This window comes from Echeneis naucrates, chromosome 6 (genome assembly GCF_900963305.1).
Source record: "Echeneis naucrates chromosome 6, fEcheNa1.1, whole genome shotgun sequence".
In the NCBI taxonomy this organism is placed as follows: domain Eukaryota; kingdom Metazoa; phylum Chordata; class Actinopteri; order Carangiformes; family Echeneidae; genus Echeneis; species Echeneis naucrates.
This window is the reverse complement of record NC_042516.1, coordinates 7592259-7610970: the sequence shown is the minus strand read 5'-3', so window position 1 is coordinate 7610970 and position 18712 is coordinate 7592259. Positions and strand designations below refer to the sequence as shown.

General features: G+C 40.0%; 1 protein-coding gene across 1 annotated transcript; it reads left to right on the top strand.

Moving 5' to 3' along the window:
* Positions 1-6409: 6409 nt before the first annotated feature.
* Positions 6410-18565, top strand: fxyd3 (FXYD domain containing ion transport regulator 3). The gene is made up of 8 exons (XM_029504672.1): positions 6410-6634; positions 14307-14362; positions 15096-15128; positions 15445-15468; positions 15730-15804; positions 15913-15949; positions 16124-16167; positions 17976-18565. The coding sequence occupies exons 2-8, from the start codon at positions 14311-14313 to the stop codon at positions 17993-17995; spliced, it is 285 nt and encodes a 94-aa protein (XP_029360532.1). The 5' UTR covers positions 6410-6634; positions 14307-14310; the 3' UTR covers positions 17996-18565.
* The last annotated feature ends 147 nt before the right edge of the window (positions 18566-18712 follow it).

Below are 18712 nucleotides of genomic sequence, written 5' to 3'. Positions count from 1 at the left end.
TCTCTCAACAGCTGAGTATGAAACCAGTGAGCAAAAGTCTGGTCATGTGAGGATCCACCACAAACTCACTAGGCTTTACATCTTTGTGTTTCTAAATGTGACCCCCCCCCCAAAAAAAAAAAATAATAATAATAATAATAAAAATAAATAAATAAATCATCAAATTACTATCCCTCACACAGATGTTGAATAAAGTTGTGTGAAGTTTTTGCCAGTACTTTTTGGCTGGATTTAACTCTGGTATGTAAGCTAACCGGCTCTGCTGTTTATGGGCTAAACACCCTGAATACCACCATAACAGAGACACAGGTGTTGCTGTGTGAGTAATTGCGTCACTGATAGCCTCCACTATTCAGTGTGTGTTCCCCAGATGACCTTAAACTGTCATGAATCAATTGACGTTCCGTCCATCAAACATCCGTTCAACTATTAAAGTTAAATAGTAACAAGTCTATCATTATGAGTCATGGTAGTGTTAGGGCAGGTGATTAGTTTTAGTGCTTTTTCACTGCCCTTCGACTAACCTTCATCTTTATGAAGTACTCATGAGGCAAAAGGGAATGTGCCTTCAACTGCTGATTAAATGTTTCTTTAATGGAGACCTATATGGATTTTTTGTGTTTTAGGGTTAGGGTTACCTGTGTCTGCTGTATTGAACCTCAAGAAGCTGCCACTATGAAGTGACCTTTGCTGAGGAGCACGGTTCCGATAGCACTATATATTGCATATTTGTTTTGTTTGTTTTTTTTTTCATCCAGAAATGATATTTAGACTTGATGACTAATGTTAACATAACAGTACAGTTTGAGATTGAAGTCATTCACTCAATGCATTTTCATATAATTATTGTATGGATTGTATTACTTCTACAATTAGGATTCTGACACAAAGGTCGGCGTTCCAGCCTGCTGGCATGTGTTTCCTCAAGTGACAAGGATTACAAAACGTTATATCAGTATATTTTTACTGTGTCTAACTAATACTGTAATACAATACCATGAAAGTGTTCAGTAGTGGGGAGGAGACAATGTCCTCTTATATTGCTTACGGAGAGAAATCCCACTCATTATCCTTTGTCTCTAGCTGCGCCACCTCTATCAGTGACACACCATTGCCATGGAACAAGGTGACCTTTATTCAACCTCACAAACAATGTTATGGGCAGCTGGCGCTTTATGCAGACAGACACCAGCAGATACAGATACAGCGATGATTTCTTTTCTTTTTCTCTTCTTTTCATTGTCACTATTTTTCTGTCCAGAGTGAGTTTGAAATAATTTGAAGCACCTCGTGTATTTTGGTTTGAACAACTGCAAAAAACTCCAGAAAAACTGTCAAATCTGATTGTGTGGTGAGTTCAAATAAATGTCATTCAATCCATTTATCAAAACCACTACATTGAGATATGAATGAGTGAAATGATGTGGAAATGGGGGGGGGGGGTGAAGAAATCGATGTAAAGCTGCGGGTGTCGAATCCTTTTTCTCAGTATTTCTCTGTTTTGACGTCACCAGGTGACACGCTAGCTGCTGTCGAGTTACTGGATTATCGCTTTGGACATATACAAACACGTGCACCTTTAACTGGGCCTCAGTGCCATTCTCAGTCTCCTCTGTCCTCACTATCATTTGTTAAGAGGCTGTTGCGTGCCTTGGCTTTGTCAGTATGTGACAAGAAAAGTTATAAATAGTCACAGATTACTGCAGTAACAAATGCACTCACATATTTCTACACGCATGTATTGCGTGTCCGCAGTTAGCGGTGTCACCAGCAAAATCTTTACAGGTAACCGCCCCACGTGTATTATGGTATAATTGGAGCTGTGCCAAACAATGACAATTCTCAGTTTTATAGTATATATAGTATTATAGAAACCGTTTGTTTTTGTTTTTTTTTCTGTTTAATTTGAGCTTAATTAGATCAATGCTGATAAATAATTATAATAAGGATTCTAAAATGTGCCCCTTCTACCAGGTGCAGTGAAAACCAGTCAACCATCAGACCAACACAGCACAGGCTATTTCACAGAGTGAGGAGCGCTGGACGATGTCCGGGATACGAAGAGCAGAAAATAAAGTTGGCAGAGTCCACAGGACACAGCAAAATGATAGAGGAAGAATGTGCAACACAAACACATGCTCTTTGTGAAGAGAGAAGAAGAATAAGAAAACACCTTTCCAAATTTTAGACTGTGATGTCCTCCAGCCTTGCAGACTGAGCCACAGAGTTGATACATGACTGATTGTGTTACCAGCGATGTGTTGTTTAAACATAGTGTAATGGCTTCACTGACTACTTCTGGTGTGTTAAATCAGTCTTCGTGATGCAAGACTGATGCCGTGTCAAGATGATCCGAGACAAATGACCAAGTCTTTGTCCCCACTTGGCAGGCGCACATACACGGAGATGTTTACGGAATAACATCACCGCTGGTTTAAAGCATCTCCCCTGCATCTATCTCACATTCACAGTGGACACGTGCACACACAACAGTTTATATCCCAAACAAAGAGGAGGAGCAGACACTACTTATTCAGGTGAAATCGAAAACATACACTTTTAAGCAGCCAGTGCTGTGGAAGATTGACTCACACGCACACACTCTTCTGCTCCTGAATCCACCAGTTCAGGTAAGCACAGGCATGGTGCAGCAAGGCAGGACTTGAACCAGGGTGTGGGCTCAAGGTCACACGTGGAGATGAGGCTTGAGGTTTTTATATAATGATTATTAATCTATTAACGTTAAGACAATATTGTTTGGTCCCATCAAGCACATGTGGCATTTTGAGCTGGTTTTAGGATTTTGTTTTTACAAATATTTTATGCAAATATGCTTGGTTATGAACGGATTTATTCCTTCACGAAGGACCTCTGTCTGTCATTTATCATATTCTGTCCATGTGCAATAGGACCGACAATGATGCATGGGTTGGTTTGAATGTGGTCTTCCAGTTTGTCATCTTTAAAAAAAGACAAAAAACACTGTAATATCTAATGTTGAGCACTGAAGTGATTTGGTTAACACGAGAGAAAGACGAAGGCCTTGCCTTATCTCGTACTTTACCTCAAGAAGCTTCTGATAAAGGTCATGATGGAAGTCACAAAAATGGATAATAGTTCTCTGTATTACTGTTTTTTATATTGCTGCAAGACGTTTCATGCAGAACATGAAACACAAAAAAAAACAGATGTGACAGACTTTTCAGAAAGGTGTTTAAAATTTTGAAAATTGCTCAATGTATCGCGATGCTCACTATGTTTTAGCTTTGCACAGTTTAAAAGACAGATCGTGGCAACCTGTGTAAAGAACAACCTTTGACTGGAAAAAACCAGTTTGAGCCAGAAAGAAGCAAACGAGAGGGCAAGTCTAAACCTCAGTGGAGTTTCCAGGTTGTCCAAGGTGACTTAGAGGTGACACTTCTTAACTGTGGTGTTGGTTTAAAAAATACTGCTCATGCTTTCCCATACAACTACAGCATATTTTTAATATTTGACATAAAACTGCTGTATATTTACCAAGTTACATTTAACTTAGCTAATTGTTAAGAAAGACAAATGCAGTAACATTCTCTGACCAAACTGATGTTTTTTAATGAAAAGCCTGTTCTGAAGAAAAAATAATATTGTATATATTAATGATATTGTAAAGCTATAAGGCAGTTCAGTCACTATATTGGACAGTCGCTGAAAAATACAAACGATACACCTCTGTCCTCTTTAAACTGTGTTGAAAAAGAAACAATTTCTCCAAAAAAAAAGTGTAAGGAGGAAAAATATGTAGATACGGTAAAGCACGTGATGGCTTGACTGGATACTGCAGGAAAGTTGTCTGGGGAACATGCTGGGTTTCACCCAGAGGGAAGAAATGATCTGATGTTTACTCTCCAAACACCCAGAACACATCCCTGCCGACGAGCCGCTGACCTCTCTCACCACAAGGGCGTCCTTCCTGGGGAGAGGGAGCAGTGTGCTCTGTGTTGCTTGTATGTGTGTGAGAAAGAGTGGAAAGTGATGGGAAAAAGCACACACTTTATTTTCAACAGTTTTTCTGTGTTTCTCTCTCATTTCCTCCCTTCATCTATTTCTTTTTTTTTTTTTCATCCTCTCTCTCTGTCTGTCTTGCTCTCTCAGTTGCGTTGAAGATGGGACATCTCACTCTTGTGGCTATAATGGCAGGTAAATAAAATAGACGACAGATCACTATCACATCTGTCACTATCTGCATACATAGTGTCAGCTCATCGTTTGGATCCGAAAAAAATGCCCTTTGTCTGCTTTTCTGGTCGCAAGGTTATGGATTGCTCTCACTTCTATGAACAATGATATCATCGATTACTAAAAACAAAGCAGTTTGACATGATTTCGGACAACAGTAACACAAATGCAATGCATGGCCTATAAAGGGCATCAAAGCGGATAATCTGTCCCTGCAGAGCTTCTTCACTTTACTGACTAAACCTGACGAAAACCTTTCTTCTTTTACTGTATGATACAAAAAAGTACTTGTCTAAAAAACAAACCTGGCCATGACACAAAAAAAGGTAACAAACAAGTAAAGTACAGACCCTGTAACTTCTCTGAACTAATTTCTGTGTGTTAAGTGTTTCCTGTGAGATGACACTTTGTTTTTTACCATCTAACTTTCTTTCAGTGCTTTTCTCCCTTTTCATGGAAACTGAAGCAAGTAAGACTGAAACTCTGTTTTTCCCTTTTCAGATTTTGACAACTTTGTAGTAGAACTGGTTCTTCTTAACTCTCATTAAAATATCCGATCAACCCACTTTTATGTTAAACAATGGGTTAATCTTCTGTAGTGTTGGGGGCAACAAACACATTAACAATAGATTGTTGAAGAATTCAAATAACAAAAAAATTACCATAATTTACTTTTTCACCTCCTTTTTTTTCGGCTTTGCAGATCCATTTGTTTACAGTAAGTACAAACACTTTTACCTCCTTTTTTCTTCCAACCAACAATACAATTTATTCACTCATTCAGTTCTATTGAACTGAATTGTAAAAACGGTTTTAAAAAGATTATGCCTATTGCATATTAACATATATGTTTTCTCTGGAGTTTAAAATGTGGTTGGTTAAGTGCAGCAGGATAATTACTGATGTTTCTGGTCTGACAGACTATGAAAGGCTACGGATAGCAGGGTTGGTGTGTTCCTGCTTTTTGGTGGCTGGAGGCATCAGCGTTTTACTTTGTAAGTGCTGAACACAGATTAGTGAGTCAGAAAGAAAAAAAAAACTGTAATTGAGCTGAGGCTAAAACAAAAGAAATATGTGCATGCTTTGTGTGCCTTTGTGCCATATCATAGAACCATAATTCATAATCAGAGGGAAAAAGATGAGACTTTGAATTAAAGCCTGTGTAAACTCATTTACACATCCTGGTTTGCCTTCACAGATAACAAGTGCGCTGGGAGGACCAAGTAAGTATTTTTGTTTTCTAAAATCACTTGCAATTGTGGGCATTTGTGCATGTGTTTGTAAATTTTAACATGTGGCTCAATCCACCACCTCCCTTATTTTTGTCTCTCTCTCATTGTCCCGCCCATTTTCCTTACCCTGTAGAAAAGCCGAAGATGACAGCAGTGAAATCTGATATCAAGCCTGACAAACCAGTTTCATCCAGGGAGAAGAGTTGTCAGGCTGGGGGTTTAGAGATTGGGCGTGGGGCATCGGAGGAAACACACCAGGTCATATGATTATACTTGTGCAAACCTGTGAAAATAGAACAAGAACGTAGGTGCTGCTTGCAAGTAAGAAAGCTGTGAAAGCAGCCTCGAAGACTGACATGTCATAAGTGAAGAAAATTAATAAACCTCCCTGTAATATCTTATTTGTGCGTACCTTTACAGAGAATCTGTTATTTATATGTTCACAGAGCTGTTTGTTCCTCAAAATGTGCATGGCACACTGCTGCTTGTTTCAATCAGTCATAATATTAATTATCACTCTTAAAAAAATGAATTATGAGGAACACAGTGAGCAAAGTGTGATGTTATGCAGTCATGGCCAGCTGTTGATTGATTTCTTTTCCTTTTCTTTTGTTGCCCTATAGCAAACTGTAGAGTTATATTATCTATCTATATAGTGGGCAAACATCAGAAACAAAAGAACCCTGCTGGTATCTAATCAAAACTCTTGGTGTGTACATCCAAAATGAAAATAAATGTTACCATAAGCCAAACCAAAACTCGGATTAATTCACTCTTAATTCTCTCTACACAACTTTGTTATTAATGAAACTGATACCAAGTCTTCTCAGAGTGAATGCAAATCGGCGCAACTCGACAAATTTCGACGTGCTCATTTTCGACAGACACTCCTCCTCCTCCTCCTCCTCCTCCCCGGCCTGACTCTGGATCAGCCTCCCAGACAGGCTCCAGTACAGCCCTCCGCCCCGCAGCCTCAGCCGGAGGAACAGAAACCGACCAGGGATCAGGATCCGCCGACAAGTTGAGCATTTTAAAGTCAGCTTCCCTTTCTTTTTTAAAGAAAGGGCCGAGCCAACCTGTGGAGCGACACAGTGGTGAAGTGGGGTGTTGGCGCAGAACGCCTGGCCGACGCAGATTTCCTCGTTGTTTTTTTTTTTTGGGCACTGTTTTTCTGAACCTTGTCGAAGGTAAGTGTTGGACGATGATACATGTAGCGGACGTGTCACAGCACACTCACTCACTTTCTTCTTTCTCCTCGGGACATTTTCTGAGGAAGTTTTAAGTTTTCCGAACGAGCTGTTGCGCATCCTGGTCGCTGCTGCGGCGCTCAGAGTAGCAGTCAGGCTAATGTCAACTAGTTCAGGAAGCCTACAGATAAACCCGTCTGTTTGTTACCAACTGACGAGCTCCTTCCTTAAAAAAAAAACAAAACAAAACAAAAAAATAACTAACTAACTAAAGTCCCCCTTTATTTGATACAAACGCAGTTTTTCTTGAAGGCGTTTTAATGCTACGGCGCATTACTGTAACTGTAACGTTATGGAGGCTGGAGAGACTTCTCCCCTCGAGCGCACCAGCGCCGGGAGAGCTGGACTGCACGCGCCGTCGGCCAAGGTGCGTAGCGTGCAAGCGCTCCGAGCAGGAGAGTGTGCTTAATGCCGAGGTTTGACTAACCCTAACCCCATTATCAAAAAACAAAAACGCACTCTACATTGTGACATTTTGCTCAGTTATTCAATAATGTCATGCTGTTAGATGTACACACTGTGTGTGTGTGTGTTGTGAAAAGGCCAGCTGATTAGGGCAGAGGTGATAACAGTGGCACAAGGACAAACTGGGGCAAGGACAGATACAGGAGCTGTTAAATTCTGCTGTGCAGCACAGTACTTAAGGTGACACAACTGAAAAATGTTGAAAAATCATTTTCTGGGTTAAGCAAGTCATTTATTTAGGTTACTTGTACTTTGTTTTCAGTTGACTTACATTTGCAATCGAACACTCAAATGACACCTGTTTGCCTTGGCAGAAAACAGTCATATTGACGGTCAGAGAGCTGTAACCTGTGAGAATGTGCTGGTTTTGTTACTCACTGAATGATTTATATTATTGATTGGGTAACAGATGATCAGCCATTCATTTCCGATTGCTCCATCAACTGACTAATTCTTGAAGCACCCTGAAAGGACAGCAAAAAGTATCTGCCTAAGTGACAGTTTTGACAAATTGGTATATAAAATATACCTGCATTAGATCACATTCACATGGTTTTTCTGAGTGAGCGGAGGGAAAGGAAAGGGAAGTTACAGGCTGAGAACCAGAGAAGGAGAAAGGGTGAACAAAGGTGGCAACAGAAAGCGTTATCTGTCCCTCCTCAGGTGAGACAGCCTTCCCTCCCTGTCCTTAAAAAGAAAGCACGAGCAAGCGAAGGAATCAGTCGAGAAATGGAGGAGGGACAGAGAGTGTTTTTAGGTGAGATACACACGCACTTTCTCCTCACCTTTCCTCACAACACTTGGTGCCTCATAAAACTTAAATTTAGAAACCTGTGACAAGAAAACATTGATTTTGTACCAATGATGTGACTGTGACCTTCAGGTCATTCGCTATGTAACCACAGAGCTCAGCTCAGCAGAGATGCGGCCAATTATTCTATTTTACCTATAACCCTTTTCAGGGCTTCATAGCATTATCACCCTTACATGAAAATATCAACTATCTTTATCAAAAGCTGAACATGTTGGGAGCACATCAGAAGTCTTAAATAATATTGATCTGTTGGTCTTAAAGTGAGTTGTTTCACGATTAGCACGTTAGTGGATGTGAAGTGAGATGAAGCTGTGCAAATGTGTCCGACTGATTCGAAGTCAAGAGTGAGTAGCACGAGGTCTGTTGCTAGCCACTCTCTCTTAGTTCTGCGGTTTCCATGTGTGACTCATGGCTTCAGTACGCTCCACTCCCTCTTACCCTCTCTGCATCTATCTGTCCCTCCTCCTTCATTCCTTCCCTCCTTCCCTCATCTCCCTATTTTACTCTCCCACTCTCTGGCTTAAAGTCATCCGCCTCCTTGTCTCCCTCTCTTGCTCACTAAATTTCCCAACTTGTTATCTTGCTTCTCCTTTCCTTTGTCTGTGTCCCACCCCTGTCTTCATCAGTGCTCTGTCTTCATTGATTCCACCCTCAAGCTCTTTTCTATCTCTCTTGCATTTACATAATTAATGGAGTAAACATTTCAGTTCAGTTTGTTAGCTGTTAGCTTTTATTGCTGTGCTCGTCTGCAGCCACAGAGAAAAACATATTATCTTTAATAGTTCAGGGATGCATTTGAGGTCGTGTGATTTCTAGGCTTTTAACTCTTGAGAAACAACATGCGTAATGTACTTTAGTCACAGTGAGAACTTCCTCACAGGACTTACAAAGTGAAGGGAGAAAAAACGACAGTGCAAAAGTTCCAACTGTCTCTCAGCTGAGAAAAATGGAAATTCTTCACTAAAAATGAATCATCATTGAAACATGGGAAAGACTAAGCTCACAAAATGAGAGTAAGTGCTTAGTCTTTCCTGTTTTTGTGTGTCTGCGAGTGTCTCATAAAGGATATGTTGAGCACTGTAACGCAGAGCTGCTAATTTAAGAATAAAAAATACCTCTGAGAACAGACAGCTGCCTTTGTTGCAAACCACAGGAACACACACACACACACTCACACACACACACACACACACACACACACACACACACACTGTTTCCAGCAATCAAAGGAATGGGTGTGGGTAATGATAAAAAATAGAAAAAAAATACAAAGTCGCCCCTCATTCCATAACATACAGTCACACCTACAGGCAACATACAAAAGGCAGATAAAAACCTTGGATTTTGGGATGAATATAAAAAAGATATACAAGATATAGGCAGCACAGCGGCATTGTGGTTAGATTTGTTGCCCCACAAGAAGGTCGCAAATTTGTTTTCCGGAGCCTGGGGCCTTTCTGAGCAGAGTTTGCATGTTGTTGTAGGTATCTGTGTGAGCGTGAGTGGTTGTTTATCTTTGTCTCTGTATGCTGGCCCTTCATTGGCCTGGCAACCAGTCCAGGGTGTACCCAGGCTCCAGCACCCCCTGCGACCCAGAAATGGATAAGCGGTAGAAGATGAATGAAAACAAGATGTACATGCACACACATTATGCGCTATAATGTTGAATAGTGGTGATTTAACAAACAGCACATTTCATATTATAGACTGGCGTGATACTTAGGGAGCAGCATGGAGGTGTAGTGGTTAGTGCTGTTACCCCACAATAAGAAGGTTGCGGGTTTGGGTACTTCTTTGCGGGTTTCCTCACAGGTATCTAGGTTAAATCGTGATTCTAAGTTGTCCGCAGGTCTGAGTGTGAGTGGTTGTTGGCCCTGTAATGGACTGGGGACCTGCCCAGGCTGTACCCCGCCCTCACCCAGAGCGTTGGCTGGGATTTGCTCCTGCACCCCCTGTGACCTGGAAATGGAAACAGCAGTAGAAGATGGATGAATGTTACTTAAGTTAAATTAACATGAGATGGATATGATAAATGGCTGTGTTTGCAGAACACTTTGTTTCCTATTTCAGTAGCATAAGGACTTCTTCAAGGGGCTGTCTGTAGATGTTTTGTCTCTGAACTTAATCACAAAGGAGTCTTTCTCTGTGTGTTGATACAGTGTCGCTCTTTGTGCACAAAGCTTTACACTCAGTCATACAGAGAAACGGCAACCTTTCATCCCCTTTTTGTTTTGTTATTTGTGGGACTCCAGAATAGGATTGTCGTAATTTCTGTCCATTCAGTCATCACACACAAGATATCAGTCTCAGTCAACCTCTTGACCTTTCCTTCAGTGACACTAACAGGAAAGAAATGTCACTTGTGCCTTACTAATACGTAGATTTGGTAGGCAGCAGCCATGAAATTCCCAGAACATGCTCATGCTGCTTGGAGGAGGAATTTGAAACGTGTTTATGAAATGTCTGTCTCCGCCTCAGTAGAATGGAAAAAAAATTATTTTAATTGCAGCTCTTACATTGTTTTACACATTAAAGATCAGTCCTAGCCCCTCCTCCCACAATCATCTTAAAACTTTAGAGATTTCTTTGTAAGACATTTCATAAAGGAACTACTTACTAAAGTAGAAATACACTGCTCACTTACCAGATACGTGCTGATTTGATACTTTTTCATATTTCATTCTCAAACTATAGCCTCAGTTTATGGTGCGGATTTATAAATGTGCATTAAACATGAAGTTAACTATTTCAACAAAAGCTGAATGTGATAACTTAAATGAAGAGAGAAATATTAAATTGAATTAATGAAATATTAAAACAGTCAGTCACTAAGTAGTAGGTGGGCTCTTCACCGGGTGACTGGCGTTTCTACATGTAAGAGATTAATTCTGCGTGGGATAAAAGGAGAGAGAGGAATAACAGGGTGTAAAAGTAACCATGACAGAGTATGAGGGGGGATTCCTAAAGTGCTGTTTTATAAGTGGAAAAGATTTAAAAGGAGTGGAGACTCCTTGTGTGAAGCAGCAAGGATGTGCGAAAGTGTATCAGAAAAGAGGTTTAAAGAGCATGGAGCGTGTCGGACATTAGACAGTAGCTCAGTAAAAGCAGGACAGCAGGATGAAACAGGGGTTTCAAACAAGCAGGCAATTATTAAAACTTTTCAGTTAAGTGGAAATGAGTATCAAACAGAGAGTGAAAACTAAATGAAAGAACTAGAGCGTTTTTACAGGAAAAACAGATAAAACAACGCTAAAGACAAAAAACAAGGGACAGCTGGAGACAGGCAGAGGAGCATGATGGAGCTAGAACAGAAATCTCTTTATCCCAGATCAGGCGGCGATAAAGAAGCAGCTCCACGGGGAAGTACTGCCCGGGGGGGTGGGGAGGGCTGTAGATGTGGGACATCACAGGTCCCCTGGCCTCATTTGTTGTGATACACTCTTTGACAGCAGTCTGTATGAGGTTTCTTGTTTATTTTCTAACAGTTGCATGTAGCATGAATGTATAGTGACATCAAAACGTAAACAATGATTCGATAACCGATTTATTGGCTGTAGGAAAATCAATACAACCATTCTGCATTCTGATAATGGCTTAATCATTTAACTCAGATTTCCGGCTCCAGCCTGTCTGTCATTCCATATGTTTGTGTGCTGAATATCATTTTTGAGTTTTGACTGTTAGATGGCCAAATATAGCAATGTGATTATGTTCCCTTGGCCTTTGAGGAGCTGTGATCCACAGCTCCCCTGTTTTTCACCCAGACTAAATGGGACGAAAATTTGATTCTGATTCTGTAAAATATACAGTGATTAATGATCTGCAGGGGGTTAATGGTGAATATTGTTTTGTAAGACAAGAAGATCAGAAGATCATTTCATATTTTTTAAGGAATTGACTGAACACCTGAAAATACTGAATAACGGGCATGGCAGTTTCCCGGGGCCTGAGTGGAAATCTTCAAACTGGTCATTTTCACTGTTTTGCAGAGGTCCTGGGTGAAAGCCGCATTTTTACAGTAACAAGACTGCGAATACATTATGACAGCTGCAAATGTTTTATGGCTGAGCTCTCAGCTTTACAAGGCTCCCATATACCTGAGTGTACCCATTCGCCAGGCCTCTGTGCATTTGTCCTTTCAGTCACAGCAATTTGAATACACACCTCCAGAACTGGCTGGAACCTGGCTCCACCTTAAACTAACATTTGCCTTAGTTATCAGGGAAGAGGAAGGTGCTATTTGTGACTAAGCCTATACTATACCGCTCTCCTTTTGACCCCATCTCATTCTTTTGTGTCTCACCTTCAGTCTGACTCTTCCTATCTGTCTTCCTGTCTTTCTCTCTCATGTTACTGTCATCGCCCTCTGTTTCTTAATCCTCTCCCCTTCACTCTGTTTTTCCCTCTCCTGAGGTAAAACACTCTCGAGTGGCTGTTGGCCTGTTTCCCATCCTCTACATTCCCTCTTCCTTGTCTTGGGTTGCTGTGGAGAGGCACCTAGAGAAAAAAAGCTTGTCTCCATTTTCGCCAAAATCAAAATACCAGCAGTCCAGGAGGGAGACACGTTGTTTTACTTACATCCTCATTTATTGTGACCGCAGTCTCAAAGGTTGCTGTTGTTTTGTTCTCAGACACAAAAATGCTTGATGATACTTGCTTTTAGTATGTTTTTAATCATTGTGCATACGCTGTCTCTAGTTTTAATAGTCTAATCTACAACAGTATGTTCTATGGCATGGCTTTAATTATTATTCTCCTTTCAAAACAAAAGAAGCCTGAAATACAAACTAAAAAAATGTTTACTTGATTTCTCAAAGCTCAGGTTTACGCAATCAGATCAAGGGTTTGACAAAATGTTTGTTAATTTTATAATAGCCCCCTGTCAGTCCTTGCACTGTCAATTAACAACATATTCACATGAATGAATGAATTATGTTTGAATGAATTTTCCTCTATCTTTTCCTCTGTCATCCTAACAAAGAGGCTGGGCAGCCAGTAAAAAACTGGCTAACAGTCCCTTATATGATGTTGTATCTCAATATTAAAGCTGATATTATAGCCCATTTCTACTTGAACTATCACTGGATAATCTATTAATTTATTCATACAGTTTGAATTCTCAAGTAGGCTGGTACATTTTTTCTAATAGCGTGCCACAGTTAAAGTCTGTGACTACTAATGTCTAACATGAAGTTTCACTCAACTTCAATTTGATTTAATCCAATTAGCCCTTTTTTTTTTATATACATTTATATCTTTTTGTACATATCCTGTTACACTGTATAAATGGCAGTTTTTAAATGGTTAAATGGCACCGCTTTGTTTGCTGTTTGCTGTGGAGCCATTTGAGCAGAAAAGTGCATTAAGTGGAAAATCACTGCTGTGTGAGGTGTGTCTCCTCCCAGTGCGTGCTAGCTTTGCGGCTGCTCCATTAACATGGCAGCGAGGCAGACTGGAGCAGCTCAGACAGGGTGGGAGATGTAATTGTACTGATCAGGAAATTTGCTTGCTCGTTTGGGATGATATAGGTGTCATTGTAAATTCAGTGTCAGTGTTGAGGAACTGAAGAGCTTTGGCATTATCAGGCAGTGGAGAGTAAAAATACAACACAACACAACGCTGCTCAGCTGTAGAGATGTTGCTCTCTGGAAATAAGATTAAAACAACATTAGAGACAGGAATAGCTTTTGAAGGATGAATGGACCTGAATAATATTTTCATGGATTTCTTTCTATGATAAGTGAAAAGAAATTCAAAAAAGTAACAATCTAGAGGCAACTACATACACATGGGTTCATGCATCATATGTAGTCTAACAAGATATGAAGTAACGTAACACTGATGCAAGGAGATTGAAGCTTCTAAGCCTTTACATGGCAGCAATGTAATACATTACCAAGAGAGAATTAGTTTCCCTGTTCAGGCTCCATTTGAGCACTTTAGACCCATCAGCATTTGGGGCTGAGAGTGAAGAGGCCACTGTAGGTCATCTAAGGTCAACCAGGTCTGTGTATGTCCCTCAAAACAGAGTTTGTCTTGATGTGCTTAAGTCCTTTGGATGAAAACACAGAAAGGCTAAATGTTGCTCCACACTTCTGTTTACTGTGTTGGCCAGAATGAGCCAGTTGTGGTTCCATTATAAGCTAGCTAACATGCACATATACACATTTAACATTTTATTATTTGTGCCATGAGGACTAGAGGTGATTTGATTTTCTCCCATGGTAATTTAGACAGAGCCTTCGTAAAAAAACAAAGCACAGTTAAAAGTCAATTTTCTGCGAATAATCCTTAGAATTCATGCTGCTCATATGACTCTGTTTATCTTTGCAGGCAAATGCTCAAAGGCATGAAGATGGCAAAGATCTGTGCTTTGGTGTTGATGGCACGTGAGTATTTCATCAGTATCACACTTTTTAGCAATACACTGCTGAAATGATGAAGATAACATCCACAATTAGCTGCAGTTGTTGTAGAGAGAGTAGACAAGGCAGGAGGAGAGGAATTGAAACAGACAGGTTTATGAAACATTTTATAAATATCTGGACTTCTAATAAGCAAAGTACAGACACAAGAGTGTTTTAAGAGGTGTTTTATTCCCTGACAGGTTCATTTGTCAGTGATCCTGAGCACCTGACATTAGTTTACTGGTATTTCAGTGAAACGAAAGTTTTCTCATGGCTCAGGCACTATTTTAGCAAATATAGCGAAAATTAAAAAGACAGAGACTTTATATAAATGTGGATGCAACCTTATGATGTATTCCACACTTTCCTCACTGATTAACTCATAGACACAAGAGTAAGTCAGAGAGAAAGAGGAACAACTTTGGGACCTCTCTGTCTTTCTCTCTGCCCCTCGAGCTGTCCATCTTTCTTGGACACACTGAGTGGTAACAATAAGATGATAGATACATAATATGGCTGTATTAAAAGTAAAGTTGTCATCACAAACAAAGAATATGTTATTTATTCATGTTCTCTCTCTCGCTCCATGTTGTTATACTTACAGCCATCAACCATAAAAGAAAAAGCCAAGAAATCAAACCATATTTTGTATTTGTTAGCACTGGATATTGCAACTTGATTACACTGGATGGTAATGTTTGTGTCTCTCTTGCAGTTGTGTCCCTGGTGTCTGCAGAGGCACAAAGCTGTAAGTACACTGACAGTTTGCGTCTCCACCTACAGTAACTATCGTTTCAGTAATATGGTTAACAGGTTGCATCCAAACAGAATTTCAGTATTCACTTTAAAAAGTACTTTTTCCCAACATTGAAATTTAATGTGTTGCTTGTTTTAAGCTGGAATGTATCGACCTGATTATCAGGATTGTTAATCATTACTGAGAATTAAACTAGGCCACCGTGTAGACTCCCCTCCCTTTGTATATTTGACCATGTCACTGTTCAATATGTGGATGTTTCTTCACTCTGGCATTTAACTGATGCTTTTATCCTCTTTCGCCACAGCTGAAGATGACCCATTCACTTTTGGTAATGCATTTTTTCTCGTCTTTTCTTCATTATTCTTTATGTGGTAAAAGAAGTGGGCAATGATACATCGAGTCCTTATTTTTTTTAAGTTTCCAAGAAGACTAAAATGCGTGTCTTAAATCTGCTTTTAATAATTAATTAATTAATGTAGCCTTTGTAAAAAATAAAGAAATCTTTTCCCACATCTTGACTTGCTTTTAATTGCTTGATGTGCCCTCGCCGTGTTTACTGTCTGGTGGTAAATGTGCTGTGTCTGTGCAGACTACCACAGACTGCGTGTTGGAGGCCTGATTCTAGCTGCTGTCCTCTGTCTCATTGGCATCACCATCCTGCTCAGTAAGATCCTAATTAGACACACACATATCTGCACATATGCACAGTCTTAAACACACTCAAATACTCATTGATAATTCATAGAAAGTCAGTGCTTTTCTTCTCTTGTAGGTGGTCACTGCAGATGCAAGTTCAACCAGGACAAGAGGTAATCTTCATTCAGTTAGATGTTGAACAATTTCCTTAACAGAGGAAATGCAGATTTAGACCCACTGAGTTTTAATATGCTGTGAAAGCATTATAATCTGGTTACCCTGCTAGATGACAATCAGACGTCTATTCCTTTGCTCTCCTCTTAGTTTTTTCTCTTGTGTCTTTGTAGGAGGAGGACAGGAAGCAGTGCTCAGCAGATGCTCAACGACCAAGGTAGCACAGATTCGCCCTTCTTTTTACCTCATTGTGTGTGCAACATGACCACACCCCACCCTGTCAACTATGCTGTTGAGTCTTCCCGACAAAATATTTCTTAACCCAAAAGAAAACTAATTTGTGGTTATGGTTTTCTGGACACGTCAGAAGAACAGATGGAAAGATCAAGGACAACTGCACATTAATTCTCCTTCCCACATTTCAATACATTAGATGTTGTGGGCAAATGTACCTGTCTGTCCACTTCCATCATGAACTTGTGTGAGGCATGATCCAGAGATTATTTCCCTCTGAAGTATTCAAGATTTTATCACCCTGCAGACATCCTGCTAAGGTCTAAAGTTATATTTACTCTGTCCATCTGTTTCACTGTAAAGGGCCTCATGTTACACGCATGGAAAGTTCCCATAGTGTTGGACTGAGATGCCATGGACCTTGCTGTTCAACAGGTGGCAGGCCTCTGGGTGTCCAGCAGACTCAGGGGGGAGAGGGAAAAGGGATGGTTGGTGTCAGAATCAACCAAACTATTATATGGGCTACGACTGGGATGGAGGAGATTTTATTTATTTATTTATTTATTTATTTTTTCGCAACATAACATGATGCTGTTATGTTGATAACATAACTCGAAAAAATTAGACAAGAAAACAACGAAAGTACCTTAAGTCCCAAGTCTTTAAATGAGAATGAAATAATTACTCTCCTGTATTTCACCACAGTCCCTCATCCACTGAACCCTACTCCCCTGAGTGCTCCCTACCTGACCGTTTCTATTTTTAACCTGCAATGTTTTGTTATTGATGGTCTCCATGTTGAGTGGCACCGACACTGACTATTTTTTAAATGAGGTGTAAGCGTTAGTGTTAAGTGTACTTCTCCCCATTTCCAGATTTGTGCAATGTGAGATGTTATAGCTGCCCTTTTTTATATGTGCTTGCTGAAGTGTTTAGAATGCCATAGCTTTCAATTCAATTCAAATTCAGTTCAATAGTCTGTGCTCATTGCTTATAAAAACAATGAAACATTGTATGAGCCGTCACAGGCTTTGGCATAGCCAGAGCTCCAAGCTACTGCGACTGTACACACCGCCATCTGTCAAGCCCACCGTAGTTCATAAGTAACATAATGTCAGTGTAATGTTTGGTGCTATTATGGTTGTAATGGTAATGCCATGATAGTTTCGCGATCAACAGCTATTTGATTAGCATAAGGTAAAAATACAGCTGGTCAAATAAACGCGTCCCTTTTTAGACATATTTCTGAATCAGGGTTCAGCAATTATAATTTACTTATTAGCTACGTGTTTAAGTCATGCATTATTTTTGGCAATACCTTAAACAAGGGGTGAGGGTGGGGGGGGGGGAAATATCTTGCCATGGGCACCAAACTGAGGCTCTTTGAGAGCTGAACAGTTAAGCCACATCTTTAAAATAAATTTTTGTACTTTAGATTTTCCTTATGTTTTTATCTTCTGCAAATCCAAGCTGAAGATCATTTAACCCCAAATGACACTGCTGAAGCTTGATGCTACTGGAAAACCAAAATTAGTGAATTTTAGGAGCTTTGGTGTAAGAGAAATACACAGGTGGCCCACATGAAAAAAACAGTATGTGTACACCATGTAAGCAACACAGCAGGAGCCTCTGGGGACATACTGCACTGATGATGAGGGCAATTTCCTCTTGCATGGGCAGACGCATCACACGCTCCCTTGGTCATTCATTATCCTTATATTCTATATTTCACAGCCTTGTGTGTCAAAATTTTAAACAGATCCTCCTGTCTGTGTGTGTGTATGTGTGTAGGTCGAGCCTGTGACTGCTAGAGGTCAAGCAGAACACACACTGACATCCCTGCAACCAAGAGATAGCATGGAGGAACAGCAGCAGGATTCGTGACACCCAATGGGAGGCTTCTGTTTTTTATTTAGAGCGATCAACAAGAAGTAGTTCTTGTGTGGCTCCTCTGACGCTTGATGCTTTCCGCTTGTTTGCTGTACTATTATCCTGCAGTCTACACCTGTACAAGAATATGCACACATAAACACACCTGCCTACACAATTTTTATCAACTTAATGTGGCTTCATGTAACAAAAACCTATTACCAAAAATACCTTAAGTGTCTACATACTTTAGATTGTGTCAATGTTTCACACCAATTCTGTTGTCTATGCTGTATGTATAAGGTAAACACTGATGTAGATATTAGTCCAACCTAACTCGCTATCATGTGAAATGTATGAAATCCACATTGTCTTGAGTGATTAGAGTCCTTTTCTATAATATAATAATCTGTTGATTCTCTTTTGTGGTTTGAAAAGTAGTGTCTTGGATTGCACTGTTCAGAGATACAAAAAGTCTGCCTTGTTTCTATAAAAGAACTGTTGAAACTGAAGTGAGCTGTGGATTTTTCTTTACTTCTGCGTGTATGAAGGAGTTACTTCAATAGTTTGGTTAGTTTAGTTTTATTAGTTTCCTTTCTATTTTGTGGGTAAGTGTTAGAGACACTAGGCAGCAGGACAGGCACAGAATAAATCTAAGT

Bases quoted from the DNA above. Each gene is read 5' to 3' on its own strand.
- fxyd3 (XM_029504672.1), top strand. From the start codon at position 14,311: ATGCTCAAAGGCATGAAGATGGCAAAGATCTGTGCTTTGGTGTTGATG. The intron at 15,129-15,444 runs GTAAGTACACTG...CTTTCGCCACAG, and splicing joins GTCTGCAGAGGCACAAAGCT to CTGAAGATGACCCATTCACT. The intron at 15,805-15,912 runs GTAAGATCCTAA...CTTCTCTTGTAG, and splicing joins TGGCATCACCATCCTGCTCA to GTGGTCACTGCAGATGCAAG.